Below are 20,677 nucleotides of genomic sequence, written 5' to 3'. Positions count from 1 at the left end.
TATTGCATTGGACATTGTTTGTGACTTGTTCAGATGAAAAATATAACCCAACGATATTAATATATATTATTATTCACAATAGAAATAGTCCAACGGTAGGGCACATCTTTACGCCTTGCCTGAAATATCACATCCCCTCTCTCGTAACCACAGTCATATCATATTCGTAACTGAATCGATTGGGGCCAGCGATCGCGGGTTATAGTGGTCATGGGGAACATTGCTTGATACTATATGGTGCGGGTATGGAAGAAGTGCTGATGTGTCCTGTGTGCATCAGGGCTCTGGCTATCCATTTGACCTGAAATCCGTTCAGTATACGAACACCCCTGCAGCATTCCCCTGTAAATCCCACTATATAACGGTATGACATCAACTTGTCACGTTTGTGATAAAAACATTGTTCCAAACTGCCTGAAAGCAATATACAATGATCTAATCTGATTTGCCAAGCTATACATCAGAAAAACGGCCAGTATCCTTCAACAACCAGCACAACAGTTACCAGCACTGGTGACTTCAGCCTACCCCCTAGCTGGCTTGGATATCTGTCTTAACTAAGCGCACGCTGGAGGGGAAATCCCCTCAAGTCACACTTTTGAAACCGACTTCAGCCTGAGGGGTGTAGCTTAAGCCCGACGACGGGATTAAGTTGACTATTTGAAACCCACCCTTAGAGTCGACTTTCATCAAAACACACCAACCAAAACTCTGTCAACAAAAGGAGTTCGTGTACCATAAAAATAGTACATTGAACGCTCTCTCATTCACGAAATTTCATTCTGGTGACGTCATATTTTGTGATACGATTGTTACATTACTTTGTTGAAGTGCAGGAAGTACGTCTTTGCGTGTTGAAGGGAGCAGTTGTGTTGTTGTAAAAATCACATTGGTTTTGACTGTATCGTAACATTTACCGACAGCAGAAATCAATTGTTTTTCAAAGCGGGTGGAAATGGGGCCAATCCAAGGTAGATGGATATAAACATCTTTTATTGTTCGTGCGGTGGGCTCTGCTCGTTTTTCTGCGTTGAATTGCGTTAATTTCCTCTCCATGCCGCGGCTGATGACGTGTTCAGGGTAACCGTTATCAAGTAAGATTTTCCGGATGTAGTCAAGTTCTAAACTCAGTTTGTTACCCGAACATATCATCAACGCTCTATGCACGAGTGTGCCTATGAGGTTAATTTTTCTGCGCCGAGGACTAATCCATCGGCAAACATCTGTTGGATAATCCGATTTGTGCGAATAATTATCGAGACGACCGATTTCGAATCGTAGGTCGAGGTCGTTCACAATTCCATTTGTGTGCCTTGGAATCAACTTTTATCAAAATACACCAACCAAAACTCTGTCAACAAAAGGAGTTCGTGTATCACCTAAAAATAGTACATTGAACGCTCTCTCATTCGAAATTTCATGCTGGTGACGTCATATTTTGTGATACGATTGTTGATATACAATGTTCTTTCCAATTCTCTGCTAGTTGCTGACGATTACCCCTGACGAGTGTCAGCCGAAAATATTCGGGTTCATTTCAATATGAATATAGTATTTGATACGATTGTTGATATACAATGTTCTTTCCAATTCTCTACTAGTTGCTGACGATTACCCCTGACGAGTGTCAGCCGAAAATATTCGGGTTCATTTCAATACGAATAGATCCTTTTTACTGTAACTATTTTCTTGCACTTCGTGACAACGCTGTGGGTTAATCAGGACTTTACAAATATATCATTTCCACTATACGTGTACCTTTGCAACGTACGTGTTGCATACTGCAGATACCACCAATCGAAATTATAATACTCGTATAACTTCGGTGCCCGAAAATAAGATTTTCCATTACACGACACGAATCATTAAGATTAATACTCGGTTCAGATTCAAGTACTCCAATGATTATGCCCAACGCCTGCCCACAGCCCATTTCTACTCTGTTCCTGACCGAATACCCCTGAAATCACACACCACGCACGCAACCTGGAATGTTACACATTTCATTACCATGATCTGGGCGCCACAATGACACGCACTCGTACCGTAAGCTTTCGTTCAAAAGTAAGCACCGATCTCTTAAAAAGTAAAAGTAGATCCTAAAGCACGTCATAATTACAGATACGTAAAAGCAAGATGTCCGCCGCGCCTATACGAAATTAAGCAACAAGACGCGAGATAAGTAGTCACGCGCACAATGATAAAACGAATGGTCGTTCAGCTATAAAACCGTATATCTAAACACTAATATACAAAACGTGAAACGCAGTCATAACAAAGTATGATTGGCGGCGGGCGCGGCCGCTAAGGTTGGTCCGAATCTTCAAAACCTTCCGGCGATGTTTACATGTTGGCGCTGAATTCGCTGAGAGCTTTGGCGGGGTTGAGTTTCTTCTGCGATTGTCTGCGCACGGGCGCCTTGTACTCGGCTGGCTTTCGACCTCTCTCGTTTCTGACCAGAGGCTTTTTCTCCGGGGCCTGTGAGCAAAGTTTCAGAGTTCAGCGAGGGCGAGAGTCATTGCTCGAACAATGGAAGACAGTTTAAACAGGTTCGGAAGAGGGCAATACACACACAATCACACAGGGGAAGCCGCATTGATGTACAGAAATAATTCATTACAATCTTTTTGCTTTGTGAGAAAATCATGTTTCTTGGTTTCGATCTTTTAACACCAACACTATTCTCAGTAATGACTTTATGTTTTAGTGATTTAGCGAACATTTGGGGTTGATCAAAGTCTTGCACTAAAGATTAACCCGATCGAAACGGCACACTCATTAATGATTACTGAGCGTATTTTCACGAACACGCTTTACTTAATCCAAAATTTCCTGGGTTGTTCTGGTCGTAGACAATTACAACTATTACAGATGGATAGCTATTATCAATACGCATACGTCGAGCCATAAATAACATCTTATACTATCGAATAGCCTGTTCAAAATGCAGATTGAATACATAAAAACGTTTTGCGCAAAATACAATTCGCCACGACGTTCGCGTGAATGTGCGCGCGTGAGATAAACCAGCGCCCGTGACCTAAATCAGCGCATCTCCGAGACATCAAATTCATTTGCAGATCTTTTCTCCTAACATGTGCTGGTTATGCCCATTGCCCATCTATTGGAATACTTATAATCAAAAATTAGTCGCACAGAAGATTCTTCGAACTGGAAGTAAAATTATGTTACGAAATAACATGCGCGGGTTTTAGCAATGTATTTTCTGTTGCTGTTGAAGATTACGCATATTGAATATTTTTGCTATTCATACTAATACACCAATACTGCCATGATGTTCTTCAGCGAGCTACAAGATCTCCGCTATTGATATGACAGCAAATTTATGTCCGTAAATGGCTTCACTTCTGGTGGAAATGTTTCACGTCTTTCCCGTAGTAGCGAATAAAAAGAAATGCACCGGCACATCAATGCTCCGGTCGCGATTCTGGTATTGAAAAGTATTTTCGTGTCTGCTCGAGATTTCCGTCCACAACGCGCAGGTCATTTATGAAAATTTGACGACCAGCAAAGCCAGGCATCAAATCCCGGTTCCATCTAATCAATGCACTTTCTTGATTCAAAGTATTTTATTCGTCCATGATTCGCGAGAGAGGCAAGAAAATTCGGCGTAACTCTGTCAAAGCAGTTGACCTATTATCATTGCAGTGTGGGCAACGAATATAATTGCAATAACTTCAGTTGCCAATGCTATAATGGTTTCTTACGTTTTTCCATGTGTTGGTGCTAGATGTGCTGGTTTGTTATTATTTCGATTTGCTATTGCATTACACACGTGGTGCATTATTTCATGATATATTGCGCCATGCAATAAATTCTTTTACAAAAATATGGTTGAATGTCGATTTTCAATTTAGCGGATCGAGGTATGTAGAGTCTGCGGTCACGAACGCACTTCGAATCTGATTGCTGCGATGCGCGTGTTGTACAACAGCAATGTTAGTTTCAACACATGGCACTAACTCGTACAAAGGATAGACAAGCGATTACATATACCGACGTTGTGAAATGAATCATTTGAACGTCCGCGATACTATGTTATTACCCAAACAATAACACGCGGTAGTATATTTGCTGTTGTGATTAGCGCAGATTCGCTGTTACAGATTACGCATATCGATTGCTGCTTTTTATACTAATACAGCATTACCAGCATGATATGTGCAACGAGCTACAAGATCTCCAACGCGCAATCGATATGACAGCAAAGTTATGTCCGTAAATGGCTTCACTTCTGGTGAAAATGTTTCAGATCTGGCCCATGGTAGAGAACAAAAGCAAAATATGGCTGAATGTCCAATGTCCATTGTCAAATTAGCGAATAAAATAGGTGTGTAGAGTCAGCGGTCGAGTTGTGCACTTCGAAGCTGATTGCTGCGGTGCGCATGTCGTGAACACTGGGTTTTCAAAGTGCCTATTTGTTCAATAGACAGCCCTTGTCTCAAAGCGATTGTGTACATCACGATTATCGATAAAAGGCTTGCATAATATGACCTAATCTTTTTTCAAATGCCCAGTAAAATATCAGTGAAACACTGTATTTTATATTGCAGGTATGACTACCTGTCAATCCGACCACTATATATTCAGTTCTAGTTGTTGTACAAGAGCAAGGTGTGTTTCGACAAAGCACTATCTAGTACTTAGTAACTCGTACAAAGCTAATATATACACCGGCGCGGTGAAATGAATCATTGAACGTCGTCGATACTAGAATAACTCACGGCGCGTGTATGTGCGCCGAATGCGAGACGCCTGGCATCAATCGCGCTATATCCAACTGTAGCCATCGCTATATCAGCGGTCGTTACTCTCGATTGTATTATCGTAAGAACCTCACTCAGGTCATTTTAGAATCCTGATATCCTTGCGAAATCAGTCAGGCGATGATTCTATCCCGAGCAGGTCTTTGTATGACGTAGTCGCAAATTCAAAAATCAAATTCTCTTTTATTTTCTAAAAGTTGAGAACACTTCTTGGTATAGGGGCATCACCTGTTTCTCTCTCGCTTTGAGAGTAGCTCAGTTGGTTAGGCGACTGTTTCACGATTACAGCGATATATTGGGTGTCGGTTCAACTCCCGTGGTTCAGATTTTATGAACATTTTACTAAATGCATTGAAATTTGGACTTGAGGCCGGCCGTTTCGATCGGGTTAAGAAGATATTCTATACCGTGAACATTTTGTAAAATAGCAGGATGTTTCAGTATCTTAAAGTGGCACTGCGTGCTCTAAATATGACGCGGTCTCGAATTACAACTGCAAGTTTGAAAATTGAGGCCACGCATCATCGCTTCTTAACCCTGTGTGGAACTTGCGGCACACGTTTCTTCGTGTTATGAAGGAATTTTAGATACTGAAAAGTCAATTCAATTTATTGCCACAATTTTCATCATTTCGATACACCTCAAGACTGCGAGACAACGAAAGATAGGAAGGTGTCGAAACGACTTGGAGTAGTCTTCGAAATCAGACACCCACCCGGCATAGGCGATGTAAAAAAAGATGGTACGTGTCGGAAGGCGAGATCGATATGCCAGGTCGTGGTCCGGTAAAATATGGGATGAGCTGGTATGTCTTTACTAGAAATTGTTTGTATTTCTACTTGAATGTGGACTGGACATGCTCGATGACTGTCGGATAGCCAGCGAGTTGGATATTACCCAGCAGCAACTAGAAACTCTGAATTTGCGTGCCAGTAAAATACCGACCTATCCAAGAAAATTCAGAGGTCCGGGGTACAAAAGGTTTCAGAACCAGGTCGAGCCTTATTACAAAAGGCCGGAGCTTACCTTCATTTTCCAGGTGACGATAGATTGGTCGTTTTGGTGATGTTTCCTGTACTTTGTGGACGCCACGTAAGACGCCTTCACCGTGAGCACCACGGCGTTCATCAAGTTCTTAGCGGCCTGCGGAGAAAATCACGAGTACACACCCTGTCCGACAGGACGTAATCGTCGAATCGCGTACCTGGATGAGAGAAGTAGCACTGTCCAGCCCGGACACGACCGTTTCGCCGCCGATGCTGACCACCTCTGCCTTGACCCGGGCGCACATTTTCAGCTGGTGACAGCACAGGGTAATCCGTTGCAAGTAAGCCATCAGATCCTGGGATAGAGCAGAGATTGCTTTTCACACTTCACTATTCAGAGGTGGTAATAGTAGATGTACTTTCACTTTTTCTGGGTACTGCAGCAGGATTTGCTGACTTGCACTACTTCCACTCCTACTCAGTCTTTCGGTAAAAAACAACTTACTTATTACACACCAGCTTTTGTGGAGTGCTTGCTTTTCGACAAGTTTGGAACACAACTATGAGTGAAATTGACATAAATACCGGGCGAAATAGCCCTGGTGACACAGAAACTGAATCTTTTTGAGAAAATTGCACATATTTTTAGTGTCAATGGTCATTCTGAGTCACGAATATAGCAACCCGCAGATTAACTGCCAAAGGTGTGCGACACTTCAACAAAATCTTCTTTTTCAAACTATTTACTGGAGTAATTTCCAAAATTTCCTTCTCCACATTATTTCAGAAGTAATTTTGACATGTCTTGGAAACCACTAATTCTGCTGGTAACCAAATAGAAATACACAGGACATGATTACGGTACTAAGACACTCTAACTCGCTAACCCGCTTGGCCGCAGAATCCGGGCACACGTCGGCAATTGTGCTGGCGAGTGCGTCCAGTCTATTACCGGCATCGGCGATGTTCGAGGCAGCCGCGATCACGTCGGACGTGTTCTTCAGATTACCTAAGCAACAAAAAAATTGATTCGTGCATCACAAATTGCAAAGTCTACATGACCGCCAGGGTCTAGTGCACCACTTCCTAGTAAGCTTCGAGACGTGTTCCCAAAGACCATCGCTAACACGTTTTTCCCATGCACAGGTCAAAATTCACGCGGTTGTCAACAGTGTTCTCTGTGAAACTTTATAATTGGCGAGAACGCAAGTGTATATCCTTGGTCAGACATCTATCTACAATCGAATATGTTAGGCTTTGAGATAGGGTTACGAATTCTCATACGATGCCCTATCCACCAGTCAATGATAAACACGCAGATGAGGCGCCAAGCCAGCTGAGAGAATAGGACGGAGTAATGAAACAAAAGGGGGGAGAGGACAATTTTCAAAATTCTAAGCGGATCAAATCAAAGTACCAAATGCCAATGCAACAAAGATCAGATAATCTTGCCAGTCAAGATACACATTTAGATAGATTCTATTCAATACAGTTCAGATATGTGAATATTGACTTGCTCATAATGCAGGGGAGCCCAATTTCAATCAAACTTCGGTGCGTTATTGACAACTGAATGCGCACTTGCGCAGTCATGATCTAGTATGGCGAATGGATAATAAAGACTGGGTCGTTAAGACAGTGTACAACAACTGCGTGAAGAAACAATTTCAATAATTCGATTATCGGCATTTTGCTTCAAGGAGTCTAATAGACAGTCATCTTATCGTCCAAGTCTGGTAATACGTCACACTTCTCGACTTGGATAAGATTGTAAACCAGAAACGAAACCATCCGCAGACCTTTGCCTCTGGTGAAATCGGTCATCTCCATCATGATCATACACATCTGCTTGGCCAGGACGATGATGTCGTTGGAAGACTCATCCCACTTCGACACCTCAATGTCGAGCAGGTGCTTCTCCTGAATGAGCTCCTGCACCTGCTCCTTGATCTTGGCCTTCTCCTCCTCGGGCAGCTCGCGGAACATAGCCCGTTCGCTCTTTTTGCCCCCGGCAGCATCCGTATCGGTGGTCTGTGGGGTATATCAAACTTGGTGGTCAAAGCGGTGGGCAGATAATATATTTATGCTCTAGAAGTAATACTGTCACTACAGTAATATGCAGTAGTAATTATTAGGTAATTAGTAGGGACATTTTTGCATCTTTTGAAACTTTTTTTCGTCCGGCGGCTTCCTAAATACTCAGTATGGTGTTTTAAGCTGTTGGGAGGAATCTTATATTGCAACTTTTCTTCATTTTTTCATGCACCTATTTCGGTTTTTCATGCAACTTTTTGCAAGTTTTCATGCCACTGTTTACTGGAAATATTTGGCACCATATGCGTATAGATCGCTTGATTATTTCACTGTTGTTTAAATTTGAGGTCCTTCCTGATTTGACATACATTCAGGCTAGACCGCCCAGAATTATATTTTCACTAGGTCAATACATTCAGGCTATCGATTTCGTTGAAGTCGCCAACATTCAGTTTTGCTACAGTACGTCGGATACGGAACGATTTCAAGGAACTTGCCCATGAATGCAACTTTTTAGTGTTAACTTTCGTGAAAAATAAGTGCAACTTTCCACAGATTTGACTACAAAAAACTTGCCATAGTAATTAAGCATTGCTCGACTCTTTCTAAATGTTGATTTGGTGTCGTCTTTGGTTTCGCTGTCAGTGTTGTGGTCGCTAATTGTTGACTTGTGCCCCCCTTTTTTCTTCTGGGTCTCAAAGTTCTGATGCTAGCAGTTTAGTTTAGCTTAGCCCGACGGGTTTAATAATTACTTTGCACTATTACAAAAACATACCCGCGCAATAGAAAAACGACGAAACTTATATTTACGGAGGGGTAAGCATTACGATAATATGAACACGGAAACATCCCAGCTATTGATATTTCAGGCATTTTCTTTTCAAGTAGTCAAATCACGCAATCATACCTGTGCTGTGACTCGGCTATTGGCGCCAACCTCGGATCCGCCGACCACATCTTCGTAGTCGGAGTCTTCGATATCTTCCGGATTCTTGATCAACAGCACGGCGCGTCTGTATTAAAACGCATCTAATTAGTTGTGACTGGCCACAAAATCATCGCGACATTAAAAATTGAGCTTAAAACGTTTGTGAAAATTTTTGTCGACACTATATTCTTTTGTTTGCTTGAGCGAAGTCGTGCACTTTTCTAATAAGATCGGAAAAAACTTGGGACTATCGACCACTTTATCAACTTCGGAAACACACTAAGAAGGCTGGGCTGGACATAACGACCCGACCACTTGAATCCAAATATGTATTTATGATTAGCGTTGAGTCGAGAGAGCAGAGGTTTCCGAATATGGAAATTATACGCCAGAAGCTATTTCATAAAGGGGAATTTATAGTCATCGAAAAAAATTTCTCCCGACCGCATCACCTGGAAACCTCAATAAAAGGTAGCTATCTTTCAAAGCACGTAGCGCAAGACTACCAATCGACACGCCAGTGTAGTAGCCACGGACCGACAGCTTTGTTTCAGATTGCCATGACATAGTAGTGTCAATAGAACAGAAAGAATACATTATCAAGTGTAACTGGCATGCATATTTTAACACTCCAAGTATAAATTACTGTTATGCGTGGTAGTACTGGAAGCTTCTTGACTCAGACTCTACCGACTAATCATATAAAATATAAGTCATAAGTGGCCTATTTCAAAACATGTGGCGCAATGAATAATAGTGAACGCTTGCAAGTATAGACGATCATACATAGGATATGCTTTTGTCAGAAACAAGTCACCTGATCTCTCGGACACCGTCGTAAACCAGTCTGGACGAGTCGATGAACTCATTTTCGTGCGGGTCTTCCGGCGGGTCCTTTGCCAAATTGTCAACCGACGTCTCAAGCACGCCCTCGAAATTCGGCATGATCTACAAAACATTTAAGATGGCGATGAGACATGGAATTTCCAGTGGCAAACTACCTTCCAGCGAAAGTGGTTTGAAAAAGTAAAATTTGGTCGATGGATTGCAACTTTACACCACAAATAGAAGCAATTTCGCACAGTCCGTACAACGACGAAATCACTCGTAAAAGTGACACAAACTCATCCGTAAGCTACATTATACTTGCAGAAATCCAGATTTTAAATGTAGGCAGCTTTGCTAAAGTGGAATCAGTCTAAAATCAGCATCACTGAGGTAAGTGGTGCGAGGAATCAATATCTGACCACCAGGGTTGTAATGACTCGAGTCATGACTCGACTCGAGTCACGATTTTCTGATGACTCGAGTCATTTTCTTAAAATACGGAAATGACTCGACTCGAGTCAATCTGTGTATTGACTTGATTTGGACTCGAGTCATCGCGCATGACTCGAACCAAGTCATATGACTCGAGATTCAGACAGCCAAGACCGACATTTCATTGTAATTTCTAAGAATAGTAAGTTAATCACACTATCGGGATTTTGTCTATTGGTACTGGTACTTGAAAATGCGACCAGAAACTGCTAAAAGTGAGGAAAATTAGCATATTATAAATTCGATATCACCAAACAGAGTTATAAAAAGTGGCTTTAACAAGACTTTTAACTGAAACTGAGCAGTCAACACAAGGACTTGGGCTCGGACTCGAGTCACAATCCCTTGACTCGGACTCGACCCTCGGCTTGATGACTTGGACTTGACTCGGTGGTGAATTGAAAATGACTCGACTTGACTCTCAGTCAAAACTATAAAAGTGAGATTGACTTGGTTACAACCCTGCTGACCACCGCTGGTAGCACCATCAATGTATTGCCGCCCGGAAACTTCAGCGGCAATACAGGCGAGAAGGGTATGTATTGCGTCCTGAATTGGATCGATAGTTTCCTGAACAGCCAATTTGCGTGGATCAGTTTACAAATTTTGCGAGTAATCTCACATCAAACGCCGCACGAAATCGCGCTGCTCACACTCAAAGATCGCTTAAAACTAATACTAAATGCCGTACCGGCATATTGCCAACACATACACACCCATAAAACACACACAAAAGTTAATCTAGTCTCCTCCTTGCCATCTAGTCCATGTAAGCCTAGAAGTTTGCAGTGCTGCAAGTCTGCAGCTACTGAACCGTACTACAGAATATCAGCCTGGTATAACGACCATTGCAGTCGAAAACACCATCAATACCACAAATAACGACACATAAAAGCCAGCTTAGCAACTCGACGTAAAATCAAATCACCTTTTCCTGCAAAGCCTGACAGGTTTCCAATACCCTATTGATGCTGTAGTCCGGCTCGTAGTGATCCATCTCGTCGTTGACGACCTTCAATAGTTACATTTAGTTACGAGCCCGTTCCGAAAGCGCACCGTGTCTAGAGTCCCTACTTGACAAATTCGAGCGCATCTCCCTCTGATGTCGCCGCCCTTGCGATCCAGAGTCTCGTAGTCGTTCTGCTGCAGCGCCATCACGCAGCTGGTGACGTCTTCCAAGATGTGAGCTTCCGACACGGCGAGGAAGTCTTCGATAGTCGTGATGTCGTCGACAGCCTCGGTCAGGATGCCAACCTAGTAGCGCCAAACAACTTCAACAATCGTACTACTTCGGTGCCAGATATTGTACTACTTATTTTGACGATGCTATTGGACTACTAGGGCTTGGCCCGACAATTGGAGTTCTCAAATCCAAATCCAGTTATAAATTGCGAAGTTGCCATTGACACAGGTCGAAAATTAAGAACAGTCAAAAACTAAAAAAACGTCGACACTTTTTGCCCAAGTGGGTATGGGCCCAATAATACCAAATTACTAAGTATAACTGGCATCAATCTAAGTTGAGTCGAATAAAATCTTCACATTTACACTTTTGAAGAGCTTCTTGGAGGTACAGAACTTCAATATACAATTGAATAGTTTATTCATATTGAAATATGCCCGAATATTTCGGCTGACACTCGTCTGGGGTAATCGTCAGCAACTAGCAGAGAATTGGAAAGAACATTGTATATCAACAATCGTATCACAAAATATGACGTCACCAGCATCAAATTTCGAATGAGAGAGCGTTCATGTACTAGTTTCAGGTGGTACACAAACTCCTTTTGTTATAAGAGTTTGGGTTAGCTTATTTTGATAAAAGACGACTCCAAGGCACATAAATGGAATTGTGAACGACATCATTTGTGATACAATTGTTGAGATCATACAATGTTCTTTGCAATTCTCTACTAGTTACTGACAATTACCCCTGACGAGTTTCGGGTTCATATTTACACTTTTGAAATCATGCATATTGTTCTGAGGTCACCTTGAGCGATACACGAACAGTCAATTCCAGCCTAATACTCCATCAGGACTCGAACCACTTGGGTACTCCGTTTTGCCCTGCCGGACCGACTACATGTTCCTGTCCACTGACCTGAGTTTCCCAAGCCTTCTTGAAGACGTCCATATTGTCTTGCGAGACCTTACTTTCTGGACGCGCGGCCAACGTCAGCGCTGCGTTGATAACCTTTTAATGAACCAGATAAGGGTTAGGAGAGGAAGAGAACGTGAAAGACTGTAAAGTCCCAAGCGTTTTTTCACAACAGTAAAAACAAAACACGGAACACGAGAAACCATAACTTTCCCACACAATTAAGAGAGATCAATTTTCCTACAAACTTCGACCTGTCATATCCAGAGATATGATATCAACAGAATATGACTCAAAAATGATTCAAAACCGCCAAAATTGAAAGTTGCCAAATTCGACACGCACATACCTGCGGGCACAGAGTGTCGATCTGCTTTGCGGCCAGTCGCACCATTTTGACGCCTTCCTCGTTGCTGGACATCGAGCAAGCCAAGTTGGCGACCTCCACCAGCTTACCGGCGTGCTCCCTGAAGACCTGTGGAAATCAAATAGAGCTGGCAACAGATTCTGCTCGTTTGCACATACTGAGCGACAATTTTAGCATGTAACTAAATAGTATATCTAACAACGTCGCTTTTTACGGGTTGGGATTGAACCAAATCCGGTTTCAAGAGTTTTGTTAGTTAGGTCAACCTAACAATTTCATGGGGTCCTCCGAGAAATATGAAATAAAGTTAATTTTTCAAATCAAAAATTTTTTACTCTAATGAACTTGCTTCTACTGGTTGTAGTTGAGCCTTATTTGTATTGCAGCGTTTCTTAGTTGAACTGATAATTTCACAGGGTCGCGTGTCTAATCAAAAAAAAAAATTTGAAGAGCCTTAGTACATCATTGCCACCTGTCAGCCAACAGGCCGTTTCTCCCTACCTGGGCGTACTCCTTGACCTGTCTCTCGTCGCCGTTTTTGGCCGCTTCGATCAGCACCAGCAGCGGCACGTTGCTGGCCAGGAACGAATCCGACACGTGGTCCACGACCGCCTTACGCAGCTGACGGCGTAGGTCCTTGGTCTTCTGCACCATGTGGTCGATGGCCTTCTCCAGGTCCTCGGTACGCATTTCCTTGCCAGAATTGTTGATGTATTCTTGAAGAAGGTCCTGCGATAAAAAAAACAGAGGTGGTCAAATCCAAGTCAAAAACCTTAGCCCTATTGACTTCCCTTAAAAAAACAGTTCCATTTCTGGTAACACCTAGGTAAGTAAGTTGCCATCAATTCTGAACTAGCTGGGCAAACCAAAATCCATGCCATCTCCGCAAGAGAACAAGAAAATCCTAGACCGTTTGCCCTTACCTGCAGAGCTTGACGGACAGCATTACATTCCGCCACGATTCTCTCTCTCCTATCGTCTCTGGTGCAGGACGAGTCCGCCATCAGCGCGGCGCCACTAAAACGACCAAGTAAACATGCCGAAAATTACTTCTACCAGAAACGCAAAGTCTCTCACCTGATGATGCTCTCGAGCCTTTCCTCCAGCGAGGGCCTGTGACGCGATTCATCAAAGTCGAGCGGCTCCATGTCGATCTTATCCAAGAATTGATCCAGAGCGTACGCCAACTCTCCGGTGCCCTCCTCGGGCCTCGGGTGAGACTCGCCAGTAGCCTGTGATAAAGAATGTTGCGCATCAGTAAAGAAACTTCTGCTTCTACTCGAGTACCAACGAGGACTACTCGATCACCTCTGGTCATAAGTGGTAAAATGATTTCAACGGGACACATAAGACGATTTGTGCAAAAATACGCTGTATGGTTCAAATCATTACACATAAGGAGTTTTATTAATATATCCATACCTGTACAGTGTCCGAGATGCGGCCGAGAGCTTCCTCAACACGCCTGAAGACATAGTCCCGGTTTGCTTTGGCCGCAGCCACCTCAGGGTGATGTAGATACGCCTAGAAAAGATTTGGGAATCCTTCAAAATTTTGTACAGGAGCAATCATACCTTCTTCTTTTCTACAAACCTGAGAGGAAGTGTACAGCATCATGCTGTTCTTCTTTATTTCGCCACGGGCGGCAGCGAGATCTTCCCTCCTCCTTTGATCTTTAAGATCATTCTGCCTGCATGCAGTGGCGTGGTTCAGCTCTGCCAAGTCCCGGCCAAATTCCTAAACAGACTTCATGTTAAATGATAGATTGCACAAACATGGGCAGTCGGGGACCTCCTGCAATGCCAGTAGTATAAAGTACACAGTAATGAAGCGATTGTATCTATAATTTGTTATTTATAAGCCTCCTTGAAAGTATCTATTCTCTTGAAAGTTTGTAATATATTGGAATTCGGGAGTGGCTAATTCCAAATGGAATGACTAATAAATTGGAGTCATAGTTTTGAATCTGAGGGAGTTTGAAGAGTCATTAATTGGCGAAAAGTGTGAGATTTGGAGTGACAGACTCCCTATTAAGCAGAAGTAGATATCAAGACATTGCCAAGAGCCTGTAATGGATTGCATGAAAAGCTTTGGCACGTAAGTCTCGATCTCATAGTAGACCACAGTACTATCATGAAAGAAATTAAATAATACGACACCGATTTCAACGATTGATTTCAGAATACACACTGCTTTATTACAATTTCCAATCATATGTGATTATTGCTACGCTACAACGTATGATACCAGACTTGAAATTCAAAGATTTTGAAGAGTCTTGGTAGCGATTTAATGATTTTACATCACCACTTTGTATCGACTCGTCAAGAATAAATGCTGAAACATTTTGCCAAAAAAATAGTTCTCACCTTGAAGTTTCTCAGAAGCTCATCTTGACTGCGAGAGTCTTTCACTTTCGCCATACTTTTCTGGGTGATACGCAAATGTTTCAAGAGATTGTACACGTCTGACAAGTCAGCGAGTGTCAGCAATCTGGTGACGGAAGACAGAAGGGCCCGGGCAGCGCGCACCATACTTCCCCTCTGTAATGAATATTACGTACTCATCAGAATTGAAAACTGGGATAGTTCGAGTTGTCTAAACAGATCAAAATACAGGTATTCTAATTCTAATCTAATTTGTGAAATGTTCATTTGCTCTAATTGTTACCTAATCTGTCACATATTTCTATGTTATAATTTTAATTCTAATCTAACCTCTGCTTTTCCTGAAAATGCTACAGGAGAGATGAAGAGTGCGAAACGAGCTGTGCGTGCTGAACAGATATTAGCTATTCTCATGCTTCTGTTCAATATCCAATTTTTCACGAATTCAGCAATTCTAATTCCAATCTAATTTGGAAAAAACTGCATAGCTATAATTCTAATCAACTTGGAATAAACTGTGTAGCTATAATTTTAATCTAATTCTAATTTAATTCGGAAAAGCTGAAACATTTCTAGTTGTCCAAGTCTGACGTACGGTATATGATTATCCACAGTAGCCGTACAGTTTGGAATGAAACGACATGAAATACCTTGATTGACGAGCACGGGTCGTCCGCGAATTCGTGGGCAGTGTGTGACATGTTTTCGCCATCAGTGCGAGTTTTGTCAACGGCTTCCAGCATTTCTTTGCGGAGTTCAGTGCTCTCTTTAGCTATCTCGGTACCTTTCGCGACAAATGCCGCTGTGGCTTTCTCGACGGCACCAACTAAAACCTGAAATATACAAAATCATGAATACGTAAGCTACGTTGCAGATGCAGAACTACAACATCCAAGTGAATAGTATATTCATATTGAAATAAACCTAACTAGTGGAATTGAAGAGAACGTCGTATATCAACAATGTCTTCCAATTCTGTACTGGTTGCTGACGATTACCGCTGACGAGTGTCAGGTCAGCCAAAATATTCCCGAGGGTTTATATAGATATACTATTCACTTGTAAAACGAATGTAGCCTATGTTCTGTAATGAAGAAATCATGTAGTGTGGAGGGTTTATAACCACAAACAAGTAAGGAACATCAATATTGAATGTGTTTAAATTTGTAGAAAACAATCAAGGCTGGGTCACTCACAAGGATTCGGGTCGAATAGTGAGATATGATTTTTTCCAAGTACTGAAATTATAGACCTCATACTCACCATGCCGCTATGAGTTAATTGATCAACGAGAATTAGTTTTGGTGCTATCTTCCACTGGTCAAGCCTTGATTGGTCGTATCGTAACATAGAAAACATATATGTTCCCCAGCATATAAGCTATACTGACATTAGTGGAGCTTACCCTACTGGAATCTCGGTACGTTTTGCCTAACATAACATGTGAGCACTGAGCAGCGATGATTCTTCAGGTTAAAGCAATTCAATAAAAAATGATAAAAAAACACCGATTCCATACAGGGGAGCTTACACATCTCTGAAGGCCAGGCCACACCACCACAGCAATGTTACAAATATCAACGAAATACTCAAATAGGTCATCAAAAGATTATCTTCAATGTGATGTAGAACTGGTCTTGTATTATTTGTAGTCACGAGACAAGACTCGATTCAGAAGCGAATCACTTGGCTGTATTTGATTTTGCGCTCATGAAAACAATTAAACTAACAATAGGAATAAATTGTAAGATGAAATTACCTTTGGGCTCCTGCTTTTTCCCTTTTTCTTGTTGGATGGTCCTTTCGTGTTGACCAGTGTCGTTACTTGAATAACAAGGGGCTCCAGAGTCTTTTCGACGGATAAAGTTAATATTTCCAAGTTCTTTTGATTCCATCTCTGGGTAGCCCCAGCGGAGCTTGATGAAATTGAGCTCATGTTTAGGCCGACTAACGAAACTCACGGCTGTATAGTATATTCGTTCTCTGTTCGTAAGGGTTGGTGATAATATTAAATAATAACAGAGAACAGGGTACAAATCTCCAAACCTAAGCGGTGGAGACTCACGTAAAACTGACGATAAGATAATCTCAGTCAGATCAGATATCTAAATACGGAATAAAATAATTTACGAGTGGGCGCAACCAATTCTATCAAAGAAGCTCAGTATTTCTAAACAGAAAATTTCATCCCCTCTAGCGGTGTCTCTGATTTCGAGCACCAGGTTGACTCTCTTTCGAGGCTGCCATTTCGAATAATGCAGATGATGTAAGATTACGCTATTTTCACAGTGTAATGATATCAAAAGGAGTGCCGAACAACAATTTATCGGGTTATCCTGGCCTAATAATAATGGACATAGCATCATATTTCCAATCTCAACATCAATTAATTGAATATTCGGGAATCGAATCTCAATAAGTTTTCAGATCTCGTCGAAAGAGGAATAAATTCTAGGCTCTGCAAGATCCTATTCTTGGTCATATAATATCATAGGTAAAACAGCTAGAATACCGTAATCTTCAAAATGTGATATCAAATCAACGATTTATGAGCCTCACCTGGCCCTTTCTCAGACGGCAACAACAGTGACGTGTTAGGAGAAAAGGACATTCTCATCAACAACGCCTAAAATGGGCATTCGCTGATACTTGACTAACTATGGCGTCAGTCATCATTGTAAGAACACTGCAACTACAGTCTCAGCATAGCTCAATTATAGAGGCTGTAGTCTCTATAGTCTATAGCTCAATCATCGACACAGTATATCGAACTACGGTCGCATGTATCATGTATCATATATAGGGCAATTGTTTTGACCTAAAAATCAAAGTTTTTACCAAAATTTGACCTAACGTATGCAAATTAGGTGTTTTCCCACATGATGTTAGAATTGTACTAGGCTACCTATATTCATTTCTAGTTGGAACTGTCTGTCTTTACGAAGTAGTTTGGCCTGAAAAAACTTTTTTGACTCAAAAACTCACAATATTTTACATGAAAAAACTTTATTATAACGAAATCTGGAGCTATGAAGAATTTCAGTAGTTCACCTACATTACGTATGGTAGAAATAATTAAAATTTGTTGTAGTACAATGAAAGATACTTTCCTACATTCTCGGGTAGAAAGTGCCTGTCCTTATTAAGTAGCTTGCCAAGAATGGAGAAAGAACGTTCAACAGTAGCAGTTGTTGGCTGACAACACTGAAGTTGTGAGTACACTGCTGTTGACACACCGTGTTGCTTCATTCTGACCATGGTGTCTACATCACAGTTTTTCATCATGCGCTTCTTGATAAAAGAACCATGAAATGCCCACGCAGTCGTGGTTCAGTTTGGACATTGCGGTACGTTGAGCATAACTCCATGTCAATTTATTTGCTTATTTGAAAGTTTATAATTCACAATGAGGAGACAATGGGCCGTCTACAACGGTAGGCCTACAAAGTAGGCTACAAGCTGTAAAATGTCAAATGATAAGTTCACCGACAGTGAAAAACCCACGATACAAACGAAACGCTGGTTGCAAATTTTTTTGACTTTGTAAAGAATTTTGACATTTTTTCGACCAACGCTACAATTTTGACAAAATTTTGACTGTTTTTGACATGTCAATAAAAATCGCCCTAATCATATAATATAGGTCTGCTTCAGAGATGAGCGGATTTGAAATTTCGATGTCCTAGTCCAATCCAAATCCGAATCTTCAAATCCAAATCCAAATCCTAATTCATAACTTTTTCATATTCAAGTCCATGTCCAATCCTAATCCGATTCCAACTGGAAATTCAGAAAAATAAATTTATGCAATGGAGGGATTCGAAAACTTTCTTTCACAACCAACGATTCACTTGATTCAAGATAACCTAGTAACCATAAGTACATTAATAACTGATCTGTAAAAGTTTGTCGCCATTCGCCACACGACATTTCAGTCTACCAGAAAATAGGTAAATCCAATCCAAATCCTAATCCATTCTGAAAAAAATGTCTTATCCAAATTCAATCCAAATCCGACAAAATTTCACAAATCCTGTTTTTTCAAAACCTAATCCTAAACCAGTGGTTCTCAACCTTTTTGGCTTCGCGGACCCCTTTTGACCGTCACGGACCCTCGCGGACCCCCTCAAGTTTTAGTTCAATTTTAGCTCTATTATGGTTCAACCTTCATCTGTCACGTGCAAATATGAACTGTAGGCTTGTGATAAACAGCAAAATATTGATTTTTCTTGATGATAACATCATACTATTTATGTAGAAATTGGTGGACTTTTATTATTTTAAAGCTAATTTTGCTGCTGTATTTCTTGATGTACGTCGTCGTGTCTTGAAAATCCGCGTCTTCGTTTTGATATGAACGAGGAGTGCCGAAAACCATTTCCGCAAAGATAGATGGAGGCTAATGCAATATTAACACATAACGCTTCCGACGATACTTTTGTTGTGATCGTAACATTTATGGCACCAAAATGAAGAAACACATATTTTATGAACATATCACGTCCAGCATCTAGCGCAGGGACGGGCAACATACGGACCGCTGGCCGGATTCGGCACGCGACTGCATTTTAAGAGCAGGTATATCATTGTCCGATTTATGACTAGTGTCAGCCGAAAATATTCGGGTTCATTTCAATACCATTCAATTGTATATTAAAGTTCTGTATCTCCAAGAAGCTGTTCCCTGCATTGGGACAAATTATGGAAATACTTCGGAAATTTGTATTTCAAACGACTGTTCACTAATTTGGTGAGACTGACAACTTCAAATCGAAAAGGTTTCGCATACATTACGAAGTCACCCTGATTGACGTTATTATCCCCATATTTTTATTTTTTCCACAAACTCTTACAAAACGTTTCTAAACAGCAATATGTTTGTATCAGCAGGTTATTGGAAAACTGGCAATGAAAATGAGTTCCACACTACGATAGTCCATGTCAGACGATTATTATGATGATATGAGTCATGAGAATTTAGCAGTTGTGGTGTGAAACTGCCTCATGCTTTCTCAAATTAAAAAAAATATAATAAAAATTAGGTTATTAACCATTTCAAAAATTTAGAGGTCTCGCGGACCCCCTAAAATTGCTTCGCGGACCCCTAGGGGTCCGCGGACCCCCGGTTGAGAACCGCTGTCCTAAACCATACTCATCTCTGGTCTACTTGGCATTCCGGCATACCCAAATTATCTATTCAGTTTTGCTTTTTATGTGCCTTTTCAAGAAGTCCTGACACGAGTAGCTTAATTGCAACGATATGCAATGATATTTTAAAGGGGCACTGCGCTCTAAAAATGATGTGGTCTCAAATTGAAGGTAAAAACGAACAAAAATTTTTGACCGCAGCTATTTCCTTCAGAACGCCACCGTAATGGAGCTGCAATTTATTGAAATTTCTACAAGACCAGCTGCCGCGGCTGCTTAACCCGTTACATGGCACGATGTCTTCATCGTCGCACTTGCTCGACGCGATAAGGCAGTCACGCAGAGAACGAAACTTAGACACATTTCCTTCATAACATCGGCTCACAACTATCTAAAATTCGTTCGCTGCGTGACTGCCTAATCGCGTCTATGAAGCATATGAAGCATGTAGTAGAATCGGAATCGGATCGGAGCCGGATCAGTACTTTTCCTGATAGGGCCGGACCCGGATCGGACCCGGACCAGAGAATTGAAAAGCAGGATCGGAGTCGGACCAGAGAATTTGTCGAAGTGCTCAGCACTACACAGACGCCGAATACCCGTGTCATTGCAACTGATC

At 41.5% G+C, this 20,677-nt stretch overlaps 1 protein-coding gene across 1 annotated transcript in view; it reads right to left on the bottom strand.

The window, feature by feature from the left end:
- Window positions 1–1,986: 1,986 nt before the first annotated feature.
- The window catches only part of LOC145458289 (catenin alpha-2-like), a 102,361-nt gene continuing 83,670 nt past the window's right edge, over window positions 1,987–20,677 (bottom strand). Inside the window, exons 2-20 of the mRNA XM_080336624.1 lie at window positions 16,670–16,893; window positions 15,561–15,743; window positions 14,893–15,066; window positions 14,117–14,260; window positions 13,946–14,047; window positions 13,601–13,755; window positions 13,447–13,540; window positions 13,025–13,252; window positions 12,506–12,631; window positions 12,160–12,252; window positions 11,130–11,309; window positions 10,984–11,067; window positions 9,553–9,683; window positions 8,715–8,820; window positions 7,573–7,804; window positions 6,661–6,782; window positions 5,992–6,129; window positions 5,814–5,930; window positions 1,987–2,478 (exon numbers count right to left, since the gene is read on the bottom strand). Coding sequence (XP_080192750.1) covers window positions 2,344–2,478; window positions 5,814–5,930; window positions 5,992–6,129; window positions 6,661–6,782; window positions 7,573–7,804; window positions 8,715–8,820; window positions 9,553–9,683; window positions 10,984–11,067; window positions 11,130–11,309; window positions 12,160–12,252; window positions 12,506–12,631; window positions 13,025–13,252; window positions 13,447–13,540; window positions 13,601–13,755; window positions 13,946–14,047; window positions 14,117–14,260; window positions 14,893–15,066; window positions 15,561–15,743; window positions 16,670–16,846 — 2,721 coding nt within the window. The 5' untranslated portion in view covers window positions 16,847–16,893 and the 3' untranslated portion in view covers window positions 1,987–2,343. The remainder of the gene's footprint in view (window positions 2,479–5,813; window positions 5,931–5,991; window positions 6,130–6,660; window positions 6,783–7,572; window positions 7,805–8,714; window positions 8,821–9,552; window positions 9,684–10,983; window positions 11,068–11,129; window positions 11,310–12,159; window positions 12,253–12,505; window positions 12,632–13,024; window positions 13,253–13,446; window positions 13,541–13,600; window positions 13,756–13,945; window positions 14,048–14,116; window positions 14,261–14,892; window positions 15,067–15,560; window positions 15,744–16,669; window positions 16,894–20,677) is intronic.

The sequence above is a fragment of the Botryllus schlosseri genome, chromosome 16 (assembly GCF_051294905.1).
Source record: "Botryllus schlosseri isolate E-star chromosome 16, Bs_hap1, whole genome shotgun sequence".
NCBI lineage: Eukaryota > Metazoa > Chordata > Ascidiacea > Stolidobranchia > Styelidae > Botryllus > Botryllus schlosseri.
This window is presented reverse-complemented; position numbering and strand designations above follow the sequence as displayed.